This window comes from Lolium rigidum, chromosome 3, assembly GCF_022539505.1.
Source record: "Lolium rigidum isolate FL_2022 chromosome 3, APGP_CSIRO_Lrig_0.1, whole genome shotgun sequence".
NCBI lineage: Eukaryota > Viridiplantae > Streptophyta > Magnoliopsida > Poales > Poaceae > Lolium > Lolium rigidum.
This window is the reverse complement of record NC_061510.1, coordinates 145,490,305-145,504,333: the sequence shown is the minus strand read 5'-3', so window position 1 is coordinate 145,504,333 and position 14,029 is coordinate 145,490,305. Positions and strand designations below refer to the sequence as shown.

General features: G+C 43.9%; 1 protein-coding gene across 1 annotated transcript; it reads right to left on the bottom strand.

Moving 5' to 3' along the window:
- Positions 1-606: 606 nt before the first annotated feature.
- LOC124698357 (protein DGS1, mitochondrial-like) lies at positions 607-6,992 on the bottom strand. Its single transcript, XM_047230842.1, has 14 exons — positions 6,742-6,992; positions 6,320-6,434; positions 6,018-6,221; positions 5,647-5,775; positions 5,386-5,553; positions 4,525-4,719; positions 3,826-3,926; positions 3,022-3,108; positions 2,078-2,150; positions 1,950-1,978; positions 1,727-1,850; positions 1,386-1,496; positions 1,062-1,162; positions 607-964 (listed from the first exon to the last, which is right to left on the bottom strand). The coding sequence occupies exons 1-14, from the start codon at positions 6,990-6,992 to the stop codon at positions 850-852; spliced, it is 1,803 nt and encodes a 600-aa protein (XP_047086798.1). The 3' UTR covers positions 607-849.
- Between the last annotated feature and the right edge of the window lie 7,037 nt (positions 6,993-14,029).

The following is a 14,029-nucleotide window of genomic DNA, read 5'->3' as shown; positions in this document are numbered from 1 at the left end:
GAGTAGAGCTGGGTTCTTTTTCAAGCGAGATGTTTTCTGTTTTCAGATGGCATTAGTTATTGCAGCCGTGCTCAGAATTTAAGATGCAAAAAAGAAAAATTAGGTGTCGATTGCAGTAGTGTCAAATAACACGCTCAAACACATAGTGGCAATCACAGCAGTGAAACAGAAAATACTCGGAACATGAACGGTAGTGGCATAACAATTGAACACGGACATGTTTAACAACGATGAGGCAGACATGCGCACTCTCCTCCCAACGACTTCGTCGAGGATATCTTCACGCGGCTGCCGGCGAGGGCGGTACTCAGGTGTTGTGGTCTCTCTCATGCCTCTCTCCTCCGACTACTTCGCCAACAGCCGCTCCAACAACCACGGCGGCCCCAGGTTTTTCCTCCTCGATAGCATTCAGCCATTCACCACCAGCAGTGTATGCAAACAGAGGAAAATCAACGGTGTGAAACAAAATGTGACCTTGTGTTTTAGTATCGAGCACGAATAAATATTTTTGCTTTCCAATAGAGCTATCGATTTTCATTTGTTTAAAAAAACCCTTTATTTTAGGGACTTGTAATAAAAAATCTATCGGTGCAACAGTCAAGAAAAGAAGGGCGTACAAGACAGGTTCAGGTGTCCGCTCATTTCTTATAGGTCAAGAAAACAAATACCGCAAGTCCATGCCTTCACCAACAAAAAAAGTGAACTTTCAATATACAAATTGCGGCGAAAGTAACCTCTGGTGCAAAATACATTTATACGTGGCAGAGCCGCATTGGCCAGTCATAAGGATTGCATGTCACCCTATTATATCAAGATAGACCATCTCAAAAATGAATCACGTGGACTCGTTCATGACAGGTATGGACGTAAGCAGGCGTAATTCCACTTCAATCCTTGAAGAACATCCAGCTTGTCTGACACTCCGACATTAGGCTTTGCCAGCTTAAACATTTTCTGTCTCACGCTGCAATGTGAACGGAACGAGTTGGTCCACCAGCCATCCACAATCATCAAGGGAAGTAAAAAAAAAAAAAAAAAAAAAAAAAAGAGCAGAGACTGACCTTGACCACTCGGTGGTTTTCTTTGCATGCAACTCAACAGCTTTGTATAATCTATCAAGGGTGTACAGAGTCAATCCGTATTTGCAAAGCGCCTCCTCCTCCTGCAGGAAATTCAGGAAATCACTACTCAGGCAAGCAATTGCATCTCATAACGGAAAAGATTGTGCAGATCATACACCACCACAGCCATGTTCGATAATCATTATTATTAATGAACTAGTTAACCAACAATATGAGGCCAAATGTGACGTAAAACTTGAACTGAAATACAAGTATGCATCAAAATAAATATGCAGAATATACTGAACATCAAAATCAAATTACCATTTCCTTAGTCATGCATTCCTTGAACTCCTCAAGTCTTTCCTCTACTTCTATGAGTAGCTGCCACCGCTGATGCCGTGCAATCCTTCCTCTTCCCTCTGCACCTTGGTCCTATATTATAATCACAGCTATAGTTAGATATATTTAGACTGCAACCTTCCTTAAGTTTTCACAGACCTGTTCACCATACAAATGGCAAATAGGACATGCCCATTGCTAACTGTGTGTGGTGTAAATATATTAAGAGTACATATCAAGGTCTCATACTCTCATAATACTTGTGCCAGATGCTTCAGGTGTATTGCAATCAAGAACATAATGACAGAAGCATATAAACGTACATGCATAGCCCATGCTCGCACTACAATAAGTAGCAGAAGGGAAAGACCAAATGCAGGCAGAGCTGCAAGAATAGCAAAATTTATCTCATTTGCCTTAAGAATCTGATCCAGTTCCAGCATTGCCCTGTACAAGAACAACCCAATTATCTCTGGCGGTTAATAATACGGAGTATATATTTTTATGCATTTTTACCAATATTCCAGCAAATAACAGTAAACTTACTCTTGAAGATCCAGTTTGAGCTTCTGAACCTGAAATTCCCAAAATTGAAGGTAAGAAAATGAACGTTGATTTTAACTGAATGCACAAGAAAAAAAATTGAACGGTGAATGCACAAGAACTGAAAGAACCTGAATAAGCATGGCAACTGCGAGTTCTCCACCAAACAGATTCCAAATAGGATGCGCCGATTCCATCTCATATCTGCATTAATGTACATATAGATCAATGGACAAATAAATATGATCAATGTAATCACTTTCACCCATTACTCAGATGATTAACAGAATGTAAAGTGTCAAGTCAGCTTTGGATGAAATAAACACCACCAAGAGTTCATCCATTGAGTGACGATCCAAAACAAGTAAATTTAGTAGCATATACTTAAAGTAGTTATTGAGTTATATAAGCGACATACACAAAGTATATCTGTAAAGTATGCGATGCAGTTGCGGATGTATGCTGTGCTAATAAAGTTAGGTAAGTAAGATGCTTAGGAATAAATTTTGGCATGATAAATTTGATTTGTTGTATCAATGGACAGTACTCCCTCCGTACCACAACATAAGGCGTGTTGGCAAGTTGTCATGCTATAAAAACTGATCCCTAGCTTCATTAAGCTTATTAAAAAAACAGTTAATGCTATAAAGAAGAAATGCAGGTTGAACTGATATTCTGAAGAACAATTGGTAACTATTAGTTATGGCTAGGCTAGCTATTAATCAGTATAAACCTTTATGTGGGTTATATTTTCATGTGTTCCAAGAATTTCAACTGATCCAAGATGGACTGCTTATGCCCCCATAAATGTTTTTTCTAGATCTGCCCTAGTGCGGACAAAATTATTTTATTTGCAAAAGCAACTGAAATGGCAATGAACAAAGGATCATATGTTTCTACACAGAAAGGAGGGTCGAATTGTAGTATTGCTCCAGTGAGCAACATGAAATCACAGTTCTTATAAGTGGTAGAAATTAAATATTACAGATGCCCTTTGAACTTGCAACTTTCGGTCTAAGATATGGATATGAACACAGGACATGGTATGTATAGTTAAAAGTTGAAACAGTCTTACCTCCTCATGACAATCTCCAGCAACTCTTGCGATGATGCATCTTGTGGTGGTTTAAATTTAGTTTGCTCGCAAAAGGCAACCAACATCCTATGAATCCAGCAAGTAACCAGCATGGTTAAAAGATTCACACCATGATTCATGATACTTCATTGCATTTCAGAACATAAAGGCAACACTGAAGTTTTACAGATTCGACAAATAGACTTGCACATACGCCACAAAAAATGAAGCAATGTTATCAACAATACCAAAAGTACATAAAGAACAACATTTAGGTGCTGCGATGAGCATGCTTTTTATCTATATTCTATATATTATACTGAATAATACAGACTGAGGCCAACAATTCAATCCTACAAAATAATATAAAATGCACATATTTGTTTAAACCTACACATAAGCACTCCATAGCTACACATAAGTAATCGTTGCATTTGAGTATTTACTGTATTGTGAACTATGGTCTTAACGACACTCTGTGTAATGCTCTTGTCATTCCGCAAATATTGGCGGCTTACATAATTGGAAAACGCCTCAAAGTACAGGAGATGGACCAAGTCTTCCTGGTACGTTGCTGAAACCACATATACTGATATATCTTTAAAAAATGAGTACACACTGTTCAATTGTATTCTAAATTTATTTGGGTAAGCAGGTGAAACTTAAGCTAAGCCATATGGGTATTAATTTAACAACGGTATGTGCTAATATATTTTAGCAAGAAAAAATGCTACACTAGACTCAAGAAAGAACCACGGGTAAAATGATTTGACATATCACAGATATGTCAGAGGGAGGAATAACCTGTGCAGTGTTTCTTCAGTCAGTTGGACCTCTTCCTTTTCCATTACACGTTTATCTGTTCTCTTGAATGTCTCAAATAGCTCGTCTCTAATAGAAATGACCTAAAGGTTGTCAAAACATAAAAGGTATCATACTGTGAGCATAACAACACAACTGATTAGGAAAGGTGCTTGTCCAAATGCTTTCTAGAGTTCAATGGTCCAAATAAAAATTGAATGAACAGTATTTAGAGAATTACGACCACAATGAAGGTGCATATTAGTTTCGGCTTATATATGCTCCTCTGCCATTTTTTAGAACAATATATGCTGCTCTACTAAAGTAGATTCATGTTAGCATGTGCAAATGCACACATAAATTCACTTTGTACGATATGTTAATACCACAAGAAAATAGTACAGATAGTAATAAAGAAGACATCATGCTTTTCTTTTCAGTTATTTGTGTTTCCTTTTTGGCAGACAATATCTGGCAAAAGAAGAACAAACAAAGGCTTCTAGCGGGACCTCACAGGATATCTTGTACTCCCTCCATCCCACGAAAGTTGTCTGAGATTTGTCAAAATTCGGATGCATCTGGACACTAAATAGCATCTAGATACATCCAAATTTTGACAAATCTCAGACAAGTTTCATAGGACGGAGGGATTATAAGTAATAGTTTGATTTTAATAGGACATATATACAGAAAGTATCTTACTGGTCTCTCAACATGTTCATCCCAGAATCCGACCACCGACTCCTTAGCATCTTGAATCCAATTGTCCAGATCAGAACTTCCCATCAAGCTACTATGGCGTAAAAGCCATAGGGAACATGCAGAGAGGCCAATTGCTCCACACGTGTAGGGTAACCAGTATATGGTCATACTTCTTGGTTTTTTATGGCGTGAAAGCTATCACAGAAAAAAAAAGGATTCAGACAAATTTTGCAACAGCAAGAAACATGTAATTTACATGAGACACAAGTTAGACATTATCACTAGGTTATCCACGCGATCAGTTCTGATGCCTCACTTGTCACATTCTTTATTCCCGTTAATTGGTACTATACTGGTACACCCGTAATCGTGCCAATAATTTTTCGTAAGAAAGCGTGTGTACATGGAACAATATATGTAAACTAGCATATGGATACAAATACTTAGTACATGAAGCACAAACATATATTGTACAAATATTGAAATTAAACCTGAATATTATGAACTTATGACTACCATAAAAGACCCAAGGGGGCTTTCATGGGGACAATCCCATGACTGGGGATTGCTAGAATATACATTTGTAGGGGAAAGAGTTGCTAGAATTCAGCTGACTAGTTATATATTTCCTATTAACATATTTCATAGATATCTATGGCCTAATGATATGGCTTGCATCTACTAGAGATGCCATCCCATACCAAGAGGCACCTGTATCCTGATTTCATTTGGACGGAAACAAAATTAGTTCATTCACATCTCAGGTCTAGTATCCCCTAAAGGAGACGTCGCCAAGGTATCTTCTCAACAGTGTTCACCCTGTATATCACATATGTCGTAATTGACATGAGAGATACTTACTTGAGAGAAAACAAAACTATCTAACTTCTGGAGGTTCTGATAGACCATGGCTATAGCATCTGTTGATAAGGCCTCGGTCCACTGTGGACTCTCAACATCAACTTCTGGCAACCTTTCAAAGATAAGCTGAGATGAGTTTCCGTCAGGAGAGAACAGCAGAGTTTGCCCCTGTAAACATGTGTTGAACTAATTAAACAACATATCATCAAAGAAGCAAAACATGTTATCAATCCAAAATCACGGAAAACAGGCATTGCATACCTCAGTGGCATTTCTAATTGTTGCCTCCAATTTGGAGAAGACGGTGTTCAAAATAACAAATAGTGTATGTAGCGATTTATCTGAACTTTCAGTTAATCCTTCTCTGCGATTATCAACTTCAGAGTAAACCTATAGAAGAGGCAAGTCAGAGTTTAAGTTCATGCATATGATAAGTCATGCGGCACAGAGAAAAAAAATCCAAGAGATAAAACAAACATAGGTTTGAAAATTGACTGAGTGGTACAACAGGTTTTCTTCAAGAGAGCAGCTACGATATTAAGTACGAAATACTTATTCAGCTATTTTATTCTACTTCATTCACATCAGCGGAATGTTAAATCAGAGTAGGAAAACATGTTAGGCTAACAAACCTCAGCCAGAAAAACAGCCAAGCAATGTTGCATACTCGTGAGGACAGCAAGTTTTGTTGAGACCATATCAGAAGCAGAGTCTACAAGATACTTAGAAGGACTTTCGTTGCTCCTGAGTTTAGTCAGTGTTTGGCATGTTGCTTCAACAAAGGCCCTTGGACCTCTTTCGAACACCATGAAGTACATTTTATGTGAATTTGATCCCTACAAAAATCCACAGGCAGAAATAGGTAAGTACAGCACAAATAATAACATGGAAGAAACAAAAACAGAAGACTTCAGTTTATGAATTAACTTTATACCTCAGCTCTGGACTTCCAATAAGGCAAGCTTTTCTGAATAGTATGCAAATTAGACATAGTGTGTTGCACGATATCTTCTAAGATGGCAAAAGCTTTAGGCATCTGGCCAGCAATCCTGCAAATAACATACAGTCAAAAACATTGCAAGTAGCTCTGCATAAACACGGAAGCCAGATCTATGATGCGTTAGCTCAAGAATAGTGGTGGATTCCCTCCTATATTTGCGTCTGACTGACCAATTCCCAAACACATTTCTACAAGTTCTCCACAGATCATCTCGCAGCCTGCAACACTAAATCCGCACAAATCTACTTTCCCGCAGTCAACGACAGCACAAAGCAGAGCAACAACTACCCCAGCAAAATCGTGCACATCATGGGGATCACAGGCGCCGCACCGATTCGGGCAGGGGGGGTTCTCACCGGGCGGAGCTTCCGGCGTCGTCGAAGATGGGGAGTGGGAGAGCAGGGCGTCGGCGGCGGCGTTTACGGCCCGCGTAGAGGCGGCGGAGGAGACCGGCGACGGCGGCGAGGAGGAGAGAGTCCGCGAGCGGAGGGAGGCGGGCGACGAGGGAGCTCCATCCGCGAGCTGGCGCTGCGGCCAGGGCGACGGCGAGGCCACCGGACTGGGGCGGGTCGCCTGAGTTAGGGCTCCGCGGCGGCGAGGTCGCCATAGGGATCGGGGGAATGTCCGGTTTGCAAAGGCTTCTTCTTTGTTGGGTTTTGGGGTGGGTTTGGACGTGGGACCCAAGTAATCGGCGGATGCTCGTCAAAGCAAGTCGCCAAGTCCAGCGACCTCTGCCAATTTTTACTCCCTGTACCTTATTTGGAAATTATTTTCTAAAGATTCTCTTCATCCCTTCTACTTCCTCCATTAGATCAAAATTGTCTGAAATTTGTCAAAATTTAAATATGTAGATATTATTTAATGTTTAGATACATTAAATTTAGATAAATCTTAGACATCTTTCATCGGATTGAGGGGTATTACCGGTTTCTCTAAATGCTCCAAAAAGAAACTCCTCAAATAACACTTGCTAAATTTCACCCCAGCCTACTACTCCTCTATTTCAAGCGTCACGGATTTGAAACGAGCCTCGGGAGAGTGGCTTACTGGCTTGGCTCCTCCACAACCAACAAAATGGGCATGCACGAGCGGGAGGTCGTCAATCGACCGTCGGTTGCGTAGCTGCCCGCCGGAATCGACCAGCGGTCGTGCGATGCGCCGATCAATTCTGAAGCGGTGGAGGAGGGGCGGAGAAGGGGCAACTGAGTGGTAGTGAAGTCAGGCAACTCGATTTTGGTCGACTGCGGCCCAATTTGGTGAGCGGCAGTGGTCACGGGTAGGTGGCGATCACGCGGCGGGGAGATGAATGAAGTTTCACCATGGCGGTTGGCCCCTAGCGCAGTCCAAATTTGTTTTACATCACCTCCTAGTTGATGTATATTTACATCACATGACATCACATAGGGGTAAAATATACATCACCTCTAAGAAAATATACATCACCTTTTTTTGAGGGAACCATATACATCACCTATTTTGTTGTCAAATGTGATGTATCACCTCCCATATTATACATCAAATGCTAGAGATGCTCTAAGGCTAATTTAAATATGACCAATAAGAAACAATCAGTATAATTGTCTAAGATTGCAAAATAAACAGAATCACCAGATAATTCGGCATAACCACGGGCCATACTTTCCTCACGGGCCAACCGCGATGTATATATAACCCAAATTTCGCACAAATTCGGATTAGCTACTACTACTGTAGAAATTACTCGAAGAAGGCAATGCATATCGCAAGAATCACATGCACCAGGCGAATTCGAGCAGAGGATTCTTACCGTGCGGAGTCACCATGGATGGGGAGCGGGAGACCAGGGCGGCAGCGTCGGCGGCGGCGTCTGCGGCCTGTGAATATGCGGCAACGCAGATCGGAGACGGCGGCGAGGAGACGGGAGTCCGCGAGCGGAGGGAGGCGGGCGGCGAGGAGACGGTAGTCCGGGAGCGTGGGGAGGCGGGCGGCGAGGAGACGGTAGTCCGGGAGCGGAGGGATGCGGGCGGCGAGAAGGCGGGAGTCCGCGAGCGGAGGGAGGCGGGCGGCGAGCGAGCTCCATGCGCGAGCGGGTGCTGCCAGAGCAGCGGCGGCGAGGTTTGCAGCATCCTCTGAGTTAGGGATCCGCCAGGACGGTGGCGGTGGCGGCGACGGCGAGTTCGCCATGAGGATCGAAGGAATTTCCGGTTTGGAAGGTCTCGATGGGTTTTGCGGTGGGTTTTGGGCGTCGACGCGAGCACGCGCGTGACCGGTGAACTCTGGCCCGTATTTATAAGGCTTGCTTGATCTGTTTGTTGCCAGGAAATAATTGTTTTTCGACCAACAGGAGTCGTCCTGATTGGCTTCCTAGTTCCTAGTACGGAGTAGATTCCATTCAGGAAACCGGCTAATCCAAAATTGGTTCGCAAACTTCGGCTATAGTTTGTCAATGAAACGCCCAGAGTTCTGAGATTAACCCAATAATGACCTTCTTGTTGCATAATAAGTCTATTTTTGGTTATTGATGTGCGCAAGTTCTCTTAAAATAAGCTTCTTATTCTGAGGAGGCCCCGCGTCGCTCCCTCCCCTGGGCGACACGGGTGGCGGAAAAAGCCCCCCGCCAGCCAGCACAACCCCCACCCAACCCTCCCCTGCCGTCGCCGGTGGACTCCGCCGGGCAAAGCCCATGCGGAGCCGACGACGGTAGGCATGTCTCTTCTCCGGCCGGGAGTTGCTCGCTCGTGGGATGGGGAACCCCCGGCGGTTGGATGCATCTGAGTGGAGCCGGCGAGGCGACGCGCCGGCGCGTGGCGCCGTCGATGGCTCGGAGGCGGAGGTGAAGACCATGTCGCGGCGGGACGGGCGGGAGGCCGGCGGCATGTCGAGTGCTATGGCGGCCTCAGATCCGGTGGCGGCCGTGCGGGCCCACTCGGGCCCGATCTGGGCTTCGTGGGCGGCCGCGACCCACTTGCTATGCTGCATCGTCGTGGGTTGCTGCGGGGCTCCCTGCTGCGACAAGATCTGGTGGTTCCGGCAGCCTCGAGCCTGACCTGCCGTGCGCGTGGATGGGGAGCTCGTCGGACTATGGTCCGCTGTGGCTCCCGGATGCCGGAGCAGCAGCTCCGAGCGGTGGCGGCTGACCTCTTCGGTGAGGTCATCTGGGTTCCATGGCAGGCTATGGGGTGGCTCGCTGTGGTGTGGTTTTGGGCCCCGGCGCTCAGTCCTGCAAGTGGTTGCGACGTACTTGTCGGGCGCATGGGGTTGGCGAGCGTCGGGCATGGTTTGGTAGAGGTGGTTCAGCTGGTCCTTCTTCTGGTGGTGGTTGCGGTGCAACACCGAGCTAATGCCTTGCTCCCGTTTCCCGGCCGGGACAGACGACGGTGGTGCTTGTGGCGCCGCTACCTTCTTGAAGGCGTCGTTGAGGCTGTTGTATGATCCTCCAATTGGGAAGAACTCCGGGGGAAACCTTAGATCCTGCCGGGGATCGGACGAGGGTGGTGTCTCGCGTCACTCACCTCTTGGGGCCTCGTTCTTGGAGCCAGCACCGACTGGAGGGACTTGCGGAAGACGTAGGTGGTGATTTTTATCGAGGCGATGGCTTCGTATGTGGGTGTTCCGGGTGGAGGCTTGTGAGGCAACGACAATGGTGACGAACAAGGTTTGGTGGCATCAAGACCGTGTTAGCCGGCTCCGTTCCGGCGTGTCCGAATGTCTTCGTGATGGTCTCCTCTCGCTGTGAAGTCGAAGCCGCCTTTGGATGGTATACGATGACCTTCAATGGGCGGTCTAGTGAAGGTGAGTAAATTACAAAAAACTACCACAATTCAGGCTAGGATAACAGGTCAGTACTTATTTTGCTAATTTTTGCAAAAATCTACAACTAGTGAGGCAACGCGTTACAGATAGCACTAATAGTCATTTGACACAGTTATAACTGCAAAGCTGACTAGTAGGGCTCGTCTGTAATGGATGAGTTGGCAGAACACATGGATAAGGAGCTGACGTGGACACAAGGTTTTTTTTTCTCTGTAACATTTTTTACCGACGAACAACTTAAAATTCGGTTACCGGAAAATGTCGGAAATATCAGAATTTTTCCATCCAAGTTTATTCAAACAAATTTGAATCCAATTTTTTTGGATCTAAATAAATAAATTGCTACGTTAGCTTTTCATATCTGATTGAGAGATGCAGTGGTACCAGCGTTCTGTTCGTTTGCGACTAGTAAAGGCATCGAATCATAGTTCCAGCAAAATAATTATTTTTTGCAGCAAAAATAGATTAAAATACACAAAAGAAAGTTATGACCACATAAGTACTCGAACCCAATACGTACAGCCAAAGTCATCTGCGACTATGCGTTTGGTTAAAGCCTGCCAGTTGCAAAAAAACATATGTTGTTTCATGCCGGATAATTTTAGAATTATTGATTATATATATATATACTCTGCAAGCTCACCTACTTTTTTTTATAAGATGCAAGCTCACGATAGTTAGCACACACTCAGAACCTGCGTGTCGGTCTCTCAATACAATAGCCCGCAGCGACGTTCACAGAGATAATATGAGGAGGAAGGCAAGGGAAAAAATGAGAGACTGATAGGAGGCCCCCACGTCCACGTCAGCTTCTCATCCACGTGTTCTACCAACTCATCCATTACTGATGGGTCATATTGGTCAGATTTGCAATTATAGCTGTGTCAAATGACCATTAGTGCTATTTGTAAAGCGTTATCTCAAAGGTGGTAGTTTTTTACAAAAATTAGCAAAACATGTACTAACCTGTTACCCTAGCTCGAATTGTGGTAGTTTTTTGTAATTTACTCAGTGAAGGTCCTATTCGGCACGCGGGTCTTGCGCATCTCCATTCCGAGGCTCGGCTTCAGAATCGGAGCTGTCGGTCTCTCCTCGAAGGGCCATCTGCTTGGCATATGCCAACTTGAGCTTCTTCTGTAGCTTTTGTGGGTAGGCAGGGTGGCTAGATGTGCCCCTTGTGGCGGGGTGTGTGTGGTTGTGGGTGTGCTTTGGCACTATTGTTGTTGGTTTTCGTCCGGTTTTCTCCTAAAAACCGAGCACCTTCTGCTTAATGAATGGACGAAGCAAAGCTTTTGCCTCCGTTTCAAAAAAAAAAAGAGTTCTCTTAAAATAGTCTGTAAACGCTACGGATCAGTTATCTTCATATGGATATACTCCGATTTAACACCGATTCTTTACTTTCAGAACAGGGAAAAATCCAATTTTCTCACTCATACAGTCATACTCACGTACGTATCATCATCAACTATCAAAATAGAAAGCTGTTTATCCACTTTTGCTCCCAGGAGTGCCCAGTGTGTTCGGTTTTTATAACATAATAATAATATTGTATATATATCTCACATTTCATGTCATGTCAACTACCGGAGATTAGTCGATTAATTAGGCATGCGACCAAGAGAGCGCATGTCAGAATTTATTTTCTCATCTTTTAGGTATGTGCGCTCGTAATGTTGTGGCATGTGTTACCCAAAATTTAGTTGAATATAATTAACTGGTTTCGGTCCGGTTTTGAAGCTTACAAAAGGTATTGTAATAATATTGTATATATATCTCACATTTTCATGTCATGCCAACTACCAGAGATTAGTCGATTAATTAGGCATGCGACGAAGAGAGCGCATGTCAGAATTTATTTTCTCATCTTTTAGGTATGTGAGCTCGTAATGTTGTGGCCTGTGTTACCCAAAATTTAGTTGAATATAGTTAACTGGTTTTGAAGCTTACAAAAGGTATTGTAATAAAATAGTCAAAGGGTATAATTGGAAATTTAAATTTATATGCCATATTTCAGTCACAACAAGCATGCACATGTATATGATTAGTGTTCCACCGATGTAAGAAAATTACATATTCATGTTTTCGATGATATGTGTGTACGCATGTTTGTTTACATATTGCTATATGTGTATCTTTATGCATGTCACTTATGTGCATTTTGTGTGCTATAAACTGATGTGTGTCATGAGATATCATGGCTCTATTTCATATTGTAATATGAATAAATTCATGGAGGGACTCGCTCCCAAGTGAGTTGAGTTTCTGGTACAATCGGCCAAATACATGTCAGATTCCGGCCGACTGGATTGAATCTTCTAGTTTCCGTAGAGCTAGCTGTGCATGACCTACGATGTCACTTCGGTCGCCCAGACAACATAAACCTACAAATAAGTGGATCTTTATTTGCTTATTATGACATATGGTTGGACTAACCAGCGGTTGTTTGGACGTGTGAAAATAAATGAAATTTGAATGAATAGAAGATGACTAAATAAAATAATCCTCCAAACTTCGATGGTGCCACTGAAGTGAACCTTGAACACTTTACCACCGTTGTAGACCATAGCCTATGTAGCCTGTTCAAGCTTTTTTTTATCGTCACCCCTTGGGCAAGTCTAGTTTGGTTACTACTTCCTGTGGCTGGGGATATCTCTTGCGAAGGTTCTGGAGTGAGTCATCGTCTTTTTGGTTGTGGGGTGTGGCGGGATTACTTCATCAAAAGATCAGGTTCGTAGGATAAGTTGGTGGCTAGAGGAAATGTTTTGGCAGAGTGAACGGTCATGTGAGTGTACCTCCGCCCCCAACCCTAACCCTCCCGCACCCCGCCCTCCGCCGCCGTCGCCGCCGGTAGCGCCGCCGGGGGCAAAGTCCCTCGGGGCGTGGCGGCGGCGGGGGGCCCTTCCTCGTCGCCGCGTGCAGATCGGCGGCCGGATCCCCACCTCCTCGATGCTTGGCGGAGCAGACGCGTGATGGCGTGTAACTCACACGTTCGTTGGGAACCCCAAGAGGAAGGTATGATGCGCACAACAGCAAGTTTTCCCTCAGAAAGAAACCAATGTTTATCGAACCAGGAGGAGCCAAGAAGCACGTTGAAGGTTGATGGCGGCGGGATGTAGTGCGGCGCAACACCAGAGATCCCGGCGCCAACGTGGAACCTGCACAACACAACCAAAGTACTTTGTCCCAACGAAACGGTGAGGTTGTCAATCTCACCGGCTTGCTGTAACAAAGGATTAACCGTATTGTGTGGAAGATGATTGTTTGCGAGAGAAAACAGTAAAACAAGCATTACGAGCAGATTTGTATTTCAAGTATTAAAGAATGGACCGGGGTCCACAGTTCACTAGAGGTGTCTCTCCCATAAGATAAAAGCATGTTGGGTGAACAAATTACGGTCGGGCAATTGACAAATAGAGAGGGCATAACAATGCACATACATGTCATGATAAGTATAGTGAGATTTAATTGGGCATTACGACAAAGTACATAGACCGCTATCCAAGCATGCATCTATGCCTAAAAAGTCCACCTTCAAGGTTATCATCCGAACCCCTTCCAGTATTAAGTTGCAAAACAACAGACAATTGCATTAAGTATGGTGCGTAATGTAATCAATAACTACATCCTCGGATATAGCATCAATGTTTTATCCCTAGTGGCAATAGCACATCCACAACCTTAGAACTTTCTGTCACTGTCCCAGATTTAATGGAGGCATGAACGCACTATCGAGCATAAATACTCCCTCTTGGAGTTATGTCATATCCCAGGTTTAGAGGCTATAAAATGAGAGAACACCAAAGTGTGCATTGCATTCATGCATAGAAAATCCGGGGGATTTTCGCGCTTTCA